Source organism: Lathyrus oleraceus, chromosome 1, assembly GCF_024323335.1.
Source record: "Lathyrus oleraceus cultivar Zhongwan6 chromosome 1, CAAS_Psat_ZW6_1.0, whole genome shotgun sequence".
NCBI classification, from domain to species: Eukaryota; Viridiplantae; Streptophyta; class Magnoliopsida; order Fabales; family Fabaceae; genus Lathyrus; species Lathyrus oleraceus.
Window position 1 is genome coordinate 44,090,776 of NC_066579.1, and position 14,656 is coordinate 44,105,431.

Consider the following 14,656-nt stretch of genomic DNA (forward strand, 5'->3'; position numbering starts at 1 on the left):
AAAATTTAATTTAAAATTGAAGACTATAAAATAAATATGAATACCTCCCTTGGGTTTCCTCCCAAGCAACGCTCGTTTATCGTCATTAGCTTGACGCCTCATTCCCCATGTTATGGGGGATACTTTAGCTTCCACACCTTATTGTTTTTCTTTTTCAAAACACATAAACCATCTTTTTTAGAGATAACACCCACTTTGTACCACAAGTCACTTCCTACTTCCATACTCATACCTCGATGCCACTTTATATTCTTTCTCTTGGATTTTGGAATGGATCTAGGAGTATTTTCACTTAGGGTTGCTAATGTATATGACATCATTTGAAATGTCCTCCTTGAGACTTTTTTTGTGGTGGTCTTTGACTTGGGCTTTCCAAACATGTTTTGAGCATGCATACTTGATGGTGATTTCCTTTTTCTCCTTCTTACTTCCTGTTTTCAAGCACATTCAAAATTATTTCATCATCATAAGATTTTAAAGTGAGTATACCTTTTTCCATATCGATATTTCATCTACTTGTAAGTAAGAATGGTCAACCAAGAATGATAAGTGTCTCTTCATCCCCAGGCATGTCTATGGTCACAAAATCAACAGGGAAACTAAATTCATCTATTGTCACTATTACGTCTTCCATTATCCCATATGCATGCTTTGCGGATTGATCTGCAAATTTTAGATTTGTACCTGTATTGCTGACCTTTCCAATACCAAGTTTTTGATGGATGGAAAACAACATAGGACTCACACCAACTCTCAAATCAATCAAAACATTCTTGAAAGTTCTGTCTTCTATAGCGCAGGGGATTATGACAGCTCCCGGATCTTTCTGTTTGATGAGGATTCTCCTACCTTGTGACACTGCACTATAATTCTCAATAAAGGTTGTTGTCTCATCTCCAATTGTTCTCTTTTTAGATATTATCTCCTTCATGAATTTTTGGTACATGGGCATTTGATATAGTTCTTCAAAGAAAGTAACATTAATCACCAACTTTTTGAATATTTTAAGAAATTTCTTTAAAAAATTCTCATTTAGATCCTTTTTCTTCATCCTTTGAGGATATGGTCGCCTGATCTCTGGTTCGACCTCTTTTTTTATTTTTATCTTCAGTAGGCTTTTTAGGTGGCATAACTTCTTCCGATTCTTATTTTCTCTCACTTTCAGATCTACCTCTATGAAATGATCATCATTTGTTGCCATCTCTTTTTCATCTTCAGCATCTTTCTAACTTCTTGTTGTGACACCATTAACATTCTTATGATTTCTTATATTTGGTATTGTTGCACTCAGAGGGGTGCCTTGATCTTGCATGAAGAGTTGTTGGATTATCTAACCTACTTGAACTTTCTGGTTCTTGATGGACATTGTGGTTTTCCTTTGATTGTTCATTGTATCTTCTTTAAATTAGGAGTTATGAGCGACCATCTTTTTAATGGCTAATTCCCAATCTGCCTCCTTAGGAGCTTGTCGTTGATATTGTTGTTGGAACTGATTTTGGTAGTTTTACTGAGGTCGATACTGTTATTGGTTCTGATATTGAACAGGACTCTATTTTTGAACATACCCTTGTTGATCTTTCCAGGAGAAGTTTGGATGATTCTTCCACCCTGGATTATAAGTATTAGAGTAGATATTGTTTTGCTTCAGAAAATTCACTTATATAATTTGTTGCACAGTGTCATACCCCAATTTTGTCCGGCCATTGTGGTTTACCCATGAGATCTCTTTGTTTCAAAGGCCCATTTGCATAAGCGTGTTCATAATCTAAAATGTGGTTTGAATCTTTTTACATTACTAATCCAAAATCTATTTTCTTATTAGTAAGTATTAAGAGCCATGTTATTATTTCTATGATCACTATTTATTAGTCCATTTACACACCCCAAATATTTATGCCAAGTTCTAAGTCCTTCATAGGTTCTGTAGGTGTTTAATTGGCTGCATTAGATGGTAAAACACTAGCTGGATTCTAATGTCTTGACTGATGTCATGACATGGTGTGTATGTGTGACTGCACTGTAGGTTAGAATATCTAACTGTACTCTGATGTCTTGACTGATGTCATGACACACTTGAGTAGTTACTGCAGGATTAACTAATACATGATTTATTGAATGTCAAACTGGATGTTGTGACATTCATCCCTGTCAGCAGATACTAAGGAATAGAACAGCTGGTGTTCTGTTAGAACTTAGTATTTAGTTCCAGTCTGGTTATCAAGGAAATACCAGACCTGGCATAAGGCCTACTGACTGAATGTCAAACTGGATGCTATGACATTCATCATTGACAGCATATACCGAACAATAGACAGAGTGGTGTTCTGCTATACTTCAGCATGTTTCTTAGTCTGTTCTTCAAGAGGATAACAAAACTGACTTAAGGCCAAATGTGTAAATGTAAAATTGGATACTTTGACATTTATTAATGTAAGCTGTTACTGTAGTATGGTCATTTTGGTCTTATACAGGTCAGCAAAATTGTACAGTCTGTTTTCTGGAAAAACAAACTTAGCATATGATCCTTGATGTCAAGCTGAATGTCGTGACATTCATTCCTGACAGCATATGCTATATTGTAGGTTGTTCAGTTTTCTGTTTCAGCTTTTTCTCATGCTATTCTTCAGGGATTCAACAGCTGAGAGAAAATCCAGGAAATCAACAACCAAGCTACATTTAATGAACCTAACAAATAGCCTATTTGTTAGTAACCTAGATGTGGAATTTAGGGGAACTCGGGTGACCTTAAATTCAGGAGAATACAAGTGCAAAGGCCCAAGTACTGCAATATAAAAGGAAGTCGTTCCTTCATTCAGAATTGGGGATTTTGAGGCGTGAAGATTTAGTGTGTCCATCATACTTCACTGCTGTATTTTTGTGAGTCTTGTATTAGACATATCTTGTAAGCCAAGCCATTATCACGTAGATGATTGCTTTGGCATAGGGTGTTCATTGAGTTGTAAGTGTTGTGTCGCTCAAAGCTTTTAAGCGTGAGTGCTGTGTATCTTGATTAAAGTTGTTAAGCACAATCAAGAGTTGTTTGAAGTGTGACTTCAAAATTGTCTTTAATATTGATTAAAGGTAGTAATCACTGAGGTGATTGAGGGGGAGTAAGTAGGAACTCTGATCTTAGAGTAAGATTGAAATTGCATTGGGTAGGGATTAAGTGAAGAGTTGTAAATGGGTGAGTTTAGCTTTGAATTAATACTACTGATAGTGGATTTCCTCCCTGGTTTGGTAGCCCCCAGATGTAGGTCATGTTGGACTGAACTGGGTAAACAATTACTTGTGTTATTTACTGCACTTACTTTTAAGTTCTGCATAACTCTTGTCTGTGCAGATTTGGATGTCATAACAACCCGTGTGACATCGAAAGTCTAATAACTAGAATTTCAATTGGTATCAGAGCAGGCACCCTACCTGTAAATTTCTGGGTGAGATCTAGGGAAGTTACTTTCTAGTACCATGGACAAGGATATAGGACACTCAAATAGACCACCCATGTTGGATGGCTCTAACTATGATGACTGGAAGCCTCGTATGATAGCCTTCTTAAGGTCTCTCGATAGCAAAGTCTGGAGAGCTGTCAACAAAGGATGGGAACATCCAACAAAGACAGGTGAAGATGGAGTCAGTGTGCAGATTCCTGAAGAAGAGTGGGACAAGGAGTGAGAGGCATTAGCTCTTGGAAATTCCAAGGCCTTGAATGCATTGTTCAATGGAATCAGTAAGAACATCTTCAGGCTGGTGCACCACTGTGAACTAGCTAAGGAAGTTTGGGATACCCTTAAGGTAACTCATGAAGGTACTTCCAAGGTGAAGATGTCCAAACTTCAGATGCTGACCACTAAGTTTGAAAATCTGAGGATGAAAGAGGATGAGACTATTCATGACTTTCACATGAATATTCTTGAAATTTCAAACACCTCTGGTGGACTAGGTGAGAAAATGGCTGAAGAGAAACTTGTAAGAAAGATTCTCAGGTCCTTGCCTAAGAGATTTCCTATGAAGGTCACAGCCATAGAGGAGGCGCAGGACATCTGCAATATGAAGGTGGATGAGCTAATTGGTTCTCTCCAAACCTTTGAAATGGGCTTGTGTGAGAATGCTGAAAAGAAGAGAAAAAGTGTAGCTTTTGTATCTAAAGCTGAAGAGGAGTCAGAAGCAGGATACACTGGAGGTGATGAAAGCATATCAGAAGCCATAGCCATGTGTCATACCCCAAAATTTGCCCGTTAATCTTTCAAGACATTCTTCAAGGCACTCCAACTCATTGTTCAAGGCATTGATCTTAAAAGAACAAAGACCCAGCACACAGGTGGCCAAATCCAGACTGGCATGCTCGCTAGGCGAGCAACTCCTTCGCCTAGCGAACCCTTCGCTACGCCACTCGCCTAGCGAAGCTTGCGAATACCAGAAAATTCTGGGCTTCATTCTGAGCCCATCAGGTCACAAAAATTATTATAAATAGCAGAGCTTCATTCAGAAAAAGGGGACAGAGGCAGACGAACAGAAACCCTAGCAAGGAAACCCTAACAGAAGCAACACAGTAAACCCTGAAGGCTAACCCAGAGAATTCAGAGCAACCCTCAAGGAAACCCTGAAGGAAACTCATCTGCACCAAGGTTACCTCCGCCCAACTCAATCCGGCGCCAACCCTAAGAGCGACTTGCCAATTCAAGGTTGCAATTCAGTTGCAAACAGGTTTGCATTACTATTACCGCTTTATGTTCTTAACTTGCATGTGGCATTATGATTGAATCTATAAAAATATCTTAAGTTTTTGCATGTGAATTTAAGTATGTATGAATATCTTGAACATTTAACCATGTAATTTCTGTAATGGATGCCATAGGGTTTGGAGCTTTCTGGATCGTACTGTTACCAAAACCAGAATCCGCAGCCGCTCGCTAGCACATCGCTAAGTGAGCATGTAGCGAGTATTCGCTAAGCCTTCGCTAGCTTGCTAGGTATTCCACTTTATTTGTGGGATACCCTTGTGGAGATTCACCCTAATTACCTAATTGATTATAATGTGGACCTAATTACCTAATTGATTACAACTACCTAATTGATTGTAAAATATTGCCTTTGAATATGTGATCTTGGACCTCTCTTTGTTGCCTTACGGTATTACGGTATTATGGTCATGTCCCGCGAATGTGGGGATACATTTAGCAAAGACCCTTCGATTAAATCATCACGTCCCTATAAAATAAATCATCGTCCCTCGGATGTTGCCTACGAATATATGATTTTATCCCTCGATGACCCTTCGTTGTAGCCTACGGTTAAATGATGATTGTCCCTTCGAATGCTAAAATATCCTTACAAAAATTGCCTTCAATGACCAATCGATGATCCTACGATGTCCCTTTTACATCCAAAGGATAAAACTACTTACTTCTCAATAGTAAGGACAGTTTTACCCTCATAAGGATAGGAAATACCCATAAAGACCTTGGGTAGGTATAACTCTTAATTGCTGACTCACAACCTAAAACATTTTTCATACATCACACTTTGCAAAACATCTACTAGAAAATCACCACTTGGTATACATTCATACTAGAATCATTGCCAAGTTATATTTTTCTAAACAACTTTCAAAATTAAATGAGATAAATACTTTGTATACATTCGAACAAGAATCATTACAAAGCTAAACTCTCTTTTCAAAACATTTTCTAAGCAGTTCACAAACATTTTTTTCAGACAAGAAAAACATGAGTGATCCAGCAATTAAGAGCCCATGGATAACCATGGATACAAAGGGTGCTAACACCTTCCCTTTGTATAATGTACCTCCCGAACCCAAAATCTAATCAAGGTCTTTCCTGTTCTTTTCCACCTTTCCTTATTGGATAAAAGAAAAGTCGGTGGCGACTCTTGCTATCCGCGACATTTGCTTTCCAAAGCAAAAACACACAAAGGTCAGTTCACCGTATGACACCATGCTTGGAAGACAGTTCAACAAGTTCATAAAGAAGGTTGACCAACAGGGTAGACCTAATGTCAAGAACATCCCGTCTGACATAAGGAAAAGATCAACTTCTGAAGAAAAGTTCAACCAAGGCAAGGGAATCCAGTGCCATGGATGTGAAGGATATGGTCATATTAAGGTTGAATGCCCTACCTTTCTCAAGATGCAAAGGAAAGGGCTATCTGCCACCTGGTCAAAGGAAGACACTGAGAGTGAATCTGAAGGAGAATCTGCTAAACATGTCACAGTTCTGACCAGTGTCTGTGGCTCAGAGGATGACTCAAGCGGAGATGAGCTCAACTTGGATGAACTTGCTGCCTCATATAAAGAACTATGTGTTAAAAGTGCAGAAGTATGTATCCAAGGAGAAAAGCAGAAGAAACTCATCAAAGAGCTAGAATCTGAGAAACAGGAGCAGCTGAAAGTCATAGAGGGTCTAAATGGTGAGATAACCCTGCTGACCTCCAAGCTGAATCAAATGACCAAATCCATCAGAATGTTGAGTAAAGGATCTGACACCATGGAAGAGATTCTAAAAGTGGGATAGAAGTCAGGAACCATATCTGGTTTAGGATTCACTAAGAACTCTTCACTTGAACTCAAAAAGTCTAAGGCTGGAGTTCAGAAATTCAAGCAGAAGTCACATCCAATGTCTCAACATCAGAGAACCAGAATGAGCAAACATCAGAAGAAGAAATTTCAGAGATGGAGATGTCATTACTGTGGTAGATTCGGTCACATAAAACCCTTCTGCTATAGGCTGCATGGTTACCCAAACCAGACCTCGCAAGGTAGGCCTAAGAAGAAGGTGTCTAAGCATAATGTCCCCATTAAGAAACAAACATGGGCGGCTAAGCAGCAGCATCTAAGCTTCATCCCTCTCCTGAGAATCAACAATGTGTTGCTAACCTTGCTCACACATCTCCAAGGGCACCTATCAGACAAGACTGGTACCTTGATAGTGGCTGCTCAAGGCATATGACTGGGATGAGCAACCTAGTGGTGAATCTACACCCTCCTACCACCAAGTTTGTGACATTTGGTGATGGAACTAAAGGATAAGTCAAGGGTGTTGGTAAGTTGGACTGTCCTGAAGCACCAAAACTGAGTGATGTATTGTTAGTAAAAGGACTGACTGTAAACCTCATAAGCATAAGCCAGCTATGTGACCAAGGATTCAAGGTGGAATTTACTAAGGGAGGATGTGTGGTGTTGAATGGTTGCAATCAGGAAGTGATGAGAGGAGACAGATCCAAAGATAACTGCTATCTATGGAAATCTAAAGACTCCTTCTACTTCCCCAAGTGCCCCTTAGCCAAGGGAGATTAGGAAGGGAAGCTGGGACATGGAAGACTTGATCAACTTCATGTAAAAGGAATGAAGAAGAGCATTTCCAAGGGAACTATGAGAGGAGGCCCATATCTGTCTTTAGATAAAAGGACAGACTGTGGAAAATGTCTGATTGAAAGTTATGAGACATTGGCACCTATTGGTCATCATACAAATGATATGACAGCAAGGGATAAACAGATGTGTGTATTATTGTCGTCTGTAGAAACTAAATACCTGGCGTCTGGTAGCAGGTGGTCAACCCTAGTATGGAGGAACCTGATGCAGACTGAGTACAATGTCACCCGGAATGTCATGACATTGTACGTTACTCAGTTTGACAATAGTAAGGGCAAAGAGGGAATGTGTACGTCTGATAATTTATAGCAACTAATGAAGTTAGTTAGCTACTGTTTAGTAAGTCAAATTATTAAACAACAAATAGTGTGCTCTGAGTGGTCAAAAACTAATAGACCTCACTCTTGCATCAAGCGTTTCACATTCCGTTGCTTCAACTCTCATTCGTGCAAACCTTCTTCCAAAGAAACGATTCAAGTCTCCTCCGAGACGTTAATCATGTCGCACAAATCCGACTCAACCACCTACACGACCATGTCTGATTCCCCCAACACTGAGTCTTGCAACCCTACCCGGGAGGATCCTGTTGCTGACGCTGCAACTTCGTCCCATGCAAGAAGACCTAAGGAAACGGTCTCCGGATTTTCATCAGAAATCGCTCTTGATGAACAAACAAGGGAAGGCTCGAGGTATGTGCATAACTCCATTGCAACTATTGTCACTCAGATACTATCTGGTAATCGGAATGTTCCTGGGGTTTCTGTTCCCTTGAACACTATCATACCTGATATTGTTGCATGTCAAGATAACGCTGTAGTGTTAAGAAAGAATGTCTCTGACAATGTTGAGCAACCTGAGGCTCATGAGGGGTCAAAGATTGACAAACCCTCAGGCAATGTGAGGGGTGAGAAGGTCGGTGTCACTTAAGATGTCAGTGACAACCCTAATGTTGACACTGTGAATCTGGAAGAGCTCTCTGACAATGAACTGTTGACCTCAGTTGTCCCTAGCTTAGCCAAAAGAGTTAGGACTAGGAGAGAGAAGAAGACAGTGGTGCAAAGGTCCCCAACTAGGGAGGTGAATGTGATAACTTCTCTCAACCAAAAGGTGACTCAGAGTCCCCTCAAAAGGAAAGGACATGGACCTGCAAAATCTTGGAGCAAGGAGGTGCCCAAGAAAATGAAGACCAAGGCTGTTGTGGTGGAGTCTGATTCAGATGTCCCATGTGATGTCACAACACCTCTGTCTAAGAAGAAGCCAACCACTAGCAAGCTGGCTGCTAGTGTCCCAGAGGTACCTATTGACAATGTGTCATTTCATTTTGCCTCTAGTGTGAACAGGTGGAAGTATGTCTATCACAAGAGGCTGGCCCTGGAGAGGGAACTAGCTCAAAATGCCTTGGAGTGTAAGGAGATTGTGGACCTTATTAAAGAGGCAGGACTAATGAGAACTGTGACTCAACTCCCAAAGTGCTATGAGACCTTGGTGAAGGAGTTCATTGTCAATGTGTCTGAGGAATGTGCAGATGGGAAGTCCAGAGAATTCAGAAAGGTCTATGTGCGTGGCAAGTGTGTGACCTTTTCTCCCTCAGTAATCAATCTGTATTTGGGAAGAGCTGATGTAGTGCAACCAGAGCTTGAAGTGACTGACAACAGAATATGTCAAGTCATCACTGCAAATCAAGTTCGGAAGTGGCCTCTTAAAGGGAAGCTGGTGGCCAGCCAACTCAGTGTGAAGTATGCCATGCTACACAAAGTTGGAGCTGCAAACTGGGTGCCCACAAATCACAAGTCAACTATGTCTGTGATGCTTGGAAAGTTCATCTATGTTGTTGGAACCAAGGCAAAGTTTGACTATGGTACCTACATCTTTGATCAGACCATGAAACACGCTGGGAGTTTCAGTGTGAAGGGACCTATAGCATTTCCTTCTCTCATATGTGGCATTGTGCTGAATCAATTCCCAAACATCTTGACTGACAATGACTTTGTGAAACGAAGAGAGAGTCCATTGGCCTTCAACTACAAACTATTTCTGGGTAAGCATGTCCCTGACATTGTCATGACATCAGGAGAAACATCCAATGTTGGCAACCACCCAGAAAAAGCTGCTGTCATTGTTGTGCTCAGAGAGACTTGCAAAGAGCTGGAGGCTAGGAAGCACGCGTTGGAAAAGCTGATCTCTCAATTGGAGGCGTCTGCTGAGGATACAGATGGAGCTGCTAGGCAAAGTTCTGAGGATGAGGAGGAGGCCAGGTCTGATGAGGAGACTGATGATGAGGCTGAGGAATAAACCTTTTTCTGGGATTCTGTCACTTCTTTTGTAACTCTGTTTATGTTGTTGGCTTGTAATTTAAAGTGTTACTTTGGCAACATTTTTGACAAAAAGGGGGAGTAACAGGTGATACCCCAGGACAACAGGTTATTATGTTACAACAGACTTTCATGACAGATTCGAAGATTCCCTCCCCTGCAGCTGATGTGTGTTGAAGTTTTTATTTAACTTCTGTACCTCTGTACGTGTGCTGTGTATGTGTGCTGCAATTAGAAGTTTTTATTTAACTTCTGTATGTGTGCTGTTATGTGAAGTGTTACTTAACTTCCATATGTGTGAGTGTGCTGCCACTCTGAGTGTATTAGCTAGGTCTATTTCCTGCTAGATGTGTGATTCCGCTGCTATGAACTCTGTTATGGGGATCAAAGTGTTTTAGCCAAAAATTTGCCAAAGAGGGAGTTTGTAGGTGTTTAATTGGCTGCATTAGATGGTAAAACACTAGCTGGATTCTAATGTCTTGACTGATGTCATGACATGGTGTGTATGTGTGACTGCACTGTAGGTTAGAATATCTAACTGTACTCTGATGTCTTGACTGATGTCATGACACACTTGAGTAGTTACTGCAGGATTAACTAATACATGATTTATTGAATGTCAAACTGGATGTTGTAACATTCATCCCTGTCAGCAGATACTAAGGAATAGAACAGTTGGTGTTCTGTTAGAACTTAGTATTTAGTTCCAGTCTGGTTATCAAGGAAATACCAGACCTGGCATAAGGCCTACTGACTGAATGTCAAACTGGATGCTATGACATTCATCATTGACAGCATATACTGAACAATAGACAGAGTGGTGTTCTGCTATACTTCAGCATGTTTCTCAGTCTGTTCTTCAAGAGGATAACAGAACTGACTTAAGGCCAAATGTGTAAATTTCAAATTGGATACTTTGACATTTATTAATGTAAGCTGTTACTGTAGTATGGTCATTTTGGTCATATACAGGTCAGCAAAATTGTACAGTCTGTTTTCTGGAAAAACAGACTTAGCATATGATCCTTGATGTCAAGCTGAATGTCGTGACATTCATTCCTGACAGCATATGCTATATTGTAGGTTGTTCAGTTTTCTGTTTCAGCTTTTTCTCAGGCTATTCTTCAGGGATTCAACAGCTGAGAGAAAATCCAGGAAATCAACAACCAAGCTACATTTAATGAACCTAACAAATAGCCTATTTGTTAGTAACCTAGATGTGGAATTTAGGGGAACTCGGGTGACCTTAAATTCAGGAGAATACAAGTGCAAAGGCCCAAGTACTGCAATATAAAAGGAAGTCGTTCCTTCATTCAGAATTGGGGATTTTGAGGCGTGAAGATTTAGTGTGTCCATCATACTTCACTGGACACTTCCTGGACCTTTTTTTGCGTTAGGCCCATATTCGATTTTTACTAATGCACCCCTCCTGGAAAACTTCCAGCAGCGCCCATTTAGGGCTTGGTCTGTTTCCCTTGGCCCATTTACATGCATCTATAAGTAATTTCATTTACTTTATTTTTTATACATAAAAAATATACACTAAATTCTTTGGTCATTAGAATAAAATAATGCTTTGGTTTATTTATTTTATTTTTTCGAAATTATAATTATACAATTGTTAATATTATTTTTTTTATTTTCGAAATTATAATTATACTATTGTTAATATTTTTTTTTATGTATATAGTAAATATGTAATTATATTACTATTATTATTATTATTATTATTAATTTTTAAAAGTAAATACACAATTATATGGTTGTTATCATTATAAATATGTAATTATTCGGTTATATTCATTTTTTTATAATTTAAATAAAATAAAATAATTCATTAAACATTCAATTAATTAATTGATTATAGAATCACAAATGTCCTTCATAATTTAGATGTTTATTTATCTTGAGGAGTGTATGTGCATGATTATTTTTTATCTATTTGTTTATATCGAACCTTGAGTGTACACGAAATGACATGTTATAATTGTGACAAAATCTCGTCGCTTTCATCGATTTTAAAATAATCCGAGCCGATTTCAAAATAAATCACATACTTCTCGATTCAAAGTCGAGCCCATCTTCAAAACACCTCTGTAAGTCGATCGCTTATAAAAGCATCGCCATCAACCTCACATGGCTTACTCTTGGGCCTTCTTACAATGAGACCTATTCGGTTTTAATTAATCGATTAGATGGATTATTCACTAAATAAATTCAATTCATTCACAAAAATGCAAATTTTAAAACCTCGATCCGACATCGAAAGTTAAATTAAAATACTTAATCGCATTTAAACAACACTTCATTTGAAAATGAAAAGGGGGATGGTTTTGAGTTTTCAACTCCTCTCCTCGATTATTTGAATACGCGTTTTCTTACTCGGTTAGTCAAACGGTCTTCATTTCTAATCCATTTAAGCACAAACAAATCAAATCCTTTTATAACAAGAAACCAAAAGGGAGATAACTTTGAGTCTTCAATTTTTTCTCCACGACTATTTGAATACAAGTTCTCTTACTTGGTTAGTCAGATAATTGTCGTTCCTCTATAAACTTCCAAACCCCGATTAAATCAAAATATTTTCACAGTAAACTAAATGAAAAGGGAGTTGACTTTGAGTTTTCGACTTCACTCCTCAGTTGGTCGAATACGAGTTCTCTTACTCAATCAGTCGAACAATTGTCATTTTTCCACCAACTTACCTTAATCAAATCATTTTCATAACAAACTGTACGAAAAAGGAGATGGTTTTGAGCTTTCAACTCCTCTTTTCAAATGCTTGGATATGAGTCGTCTTACTCAGTCATTCAAGTACTTATCGTTCATTCTAAAATACGTCAACCATATACAACCTCATTTTCATAAATATTCAGATGAAACAGAAAACGGTTTAGAGTCTTCTATTCCTTTTCCCGATTATTAAGATACGAGTTGTCTTATTCGATTATCCGAGTATTCGTCATCTGTTCAAGACACCTTAATTATTTTCAAATCCTTTCTATAATTAAGGATGAAAAAGAAAGTGGTTTAGAGTCTTCTATTCCCTTTCCCGACTATTAGGATACGAGTTGTCTTACTCGATTATCCGAGTATTCGTCATCCATTCAAAGCACCTTAATTATTATCAAATCCTTTCTATAATTAAGGATGAAAAAGAAAGTGGTCTAGAGTCTTCTATTCCCTTTCCCGACTGCTAGGATACGAGTTGTCTTACTCAACTATCCGTGTAATCGTCATCCAACCAAAAACATCTCAACCAATCAAAACATCCAACATATTAATCCAACTTGTCACCCTCGTATGATCAAAACTCTTTTCAGAAAGAACATTGTTAATCCTTTCTAATGCGCACAACAAACTAGTGTTTAAGCCTCTGCCGAGAGTAGACAAGCCAGCGTTTAGCCTTTAGAATGCGATCTAAACAGTTGTTCATAAAAAACACACCAACCAACCGTAGTTCCCCGAACTACGAATGCTTTGATTTCCTTATTTAAGGATACGTAGACAGGAGATTGTTGTATCTTCGCGAGCACACTAATAAAAAAAAACCTCCCCTTTCCCTTCTAAGATTCTCATCTATTTCTATTTTCAATATCTTATAACCCAAAGATAACAAACAAACATAAATTAACACTCGAAATGAAAATTAGAACTGAAAGGTTCCCGTTGAGTACAATGGACGCAAGGGGTGCTAATACCTTCCTCTTGCGTAATCCACTCTCGAACCCGAATATGGTTGCGACGACCATTATTCTATTTCCTAAAGGTTTTATCAATATTTCCCTATCCCTTCATTGGGATAAATAAAGTTCGGTGGCGACTCTGTTCGAACATTAAAATTTTTCCGCGACCATCGCGAGGAATCATATTTTTCTAGATGCGACACATAGTTGCAACACAATTCATAGCATAATGAGGTCCACCATAAATTTCACAACTTATAGCTTGAATTGGTTGAACTTGAGCTACCTGTTGAGTACCTTATTCATTGCCATGAGTCTTCTTTCAAATTTTGCAGCAACTTGGTCTTCCATCTTTAAACTCTGAGCATCTAGTTTTAAATATATCCTCCCCTCTAGATTGCTGACACTTCTATCATACAACTCTAAGTGTTCATTTTCATGAATGGCTTATATTATCTTCTTAATACCAATGGATTTTGTAAAGTTAGATGATCCACCAACAACTATATCAATTATTTGTTTAGTCTTCAACCTAAGGCCATTAACAAACATTTGCATCTGTTCAGTCTGATTTAAGTTGTGAGTAGGACAAGCAACCAATAATCTCTTGAATCTCTTGCATGCATCACCCAATGATTCTCCCTCCTTCTGTTTAAAATTCATAATATCATATCTTTTCTTAAGAAAAATAGAAGCATGAAAATACTCATTAAGAAAAGTTGTTTCCATTTCTTCCTAAGTAGTGATACTTCCAACAGGAAACGAATAAAAGCATTATTCAGCATCTTTAGTTAGGGTGAACGAAAACATTCTCATCTTTTTGGCTTCTTCAGCGTGACCATCAATCTTCAAAGTAGTATTCATAGTAAGAAACTTTTGCAAATGTTTATTTGCATCTTGATTAATCTTTCCTGTAAAAGGTCTCTTCTCAAGCTGTCGGATAATGGTCGGGTGTAGCTGAAAACTTGCCATATTTACTAGTTAGTTAACTATAGTTAGACGACCACCTAGGGTATTTGCTCTCCCATAATCCCTAAAAAGTCTTTCTTCAGTATTTTTAGCCAAAACCGGTCCCTCGACTTCTCTGTCTGAATCTTTAACGGATTGGACCAAGTCGTCTATCTCTTGTTCTGCCAGCCTTGCTTGTCTAGCTTGTCTAAGCTAAGCGTACAATGTTTGTTTCTTGTTCTGCGTCAAAAGGAAAATTAGTTGAGGGCTCTCCTTGCATATAAATATCAGAAGCAGATTAGTAGTAATAGAATAATAAT

General features: G+C 38.5%; 1 protein-coding gene and 1 non-coding gene across 2 annotated transcripts; one reads left to right on the top strand and one right to left on the bottom strand.

Moving 5' to 3' along the window:
* Positions 1 to 532: 532 nt before the first annotated feature.
* LOC127090185 (uncharacterized) lies at positions 533 to 931 on the bottom strand. Its single transcript, XM_051029390.1, has one exon. It carries the CDS (start codon positions 929 to 931, stop codon positions 533 to 535), a length of 399 nt encoding a protein of 132 aa, XP_050885347.1.
* A 13,031-nt stretch (positions 932 to 13,962) lies between these two features.
* On the top strand, positions 13,963 to 14,069 carry LOC127116713 (small nucleolar RNA R71). The gene has a single exon (XR_007801509.1). It is a non-coding gene; the product is annotated as a small nucleolar RNA R71 (small nucleolar RNA).
* The last annotated feature ends 587 nt before the right edge of the window (positions 14,070 to 14,656 follow it).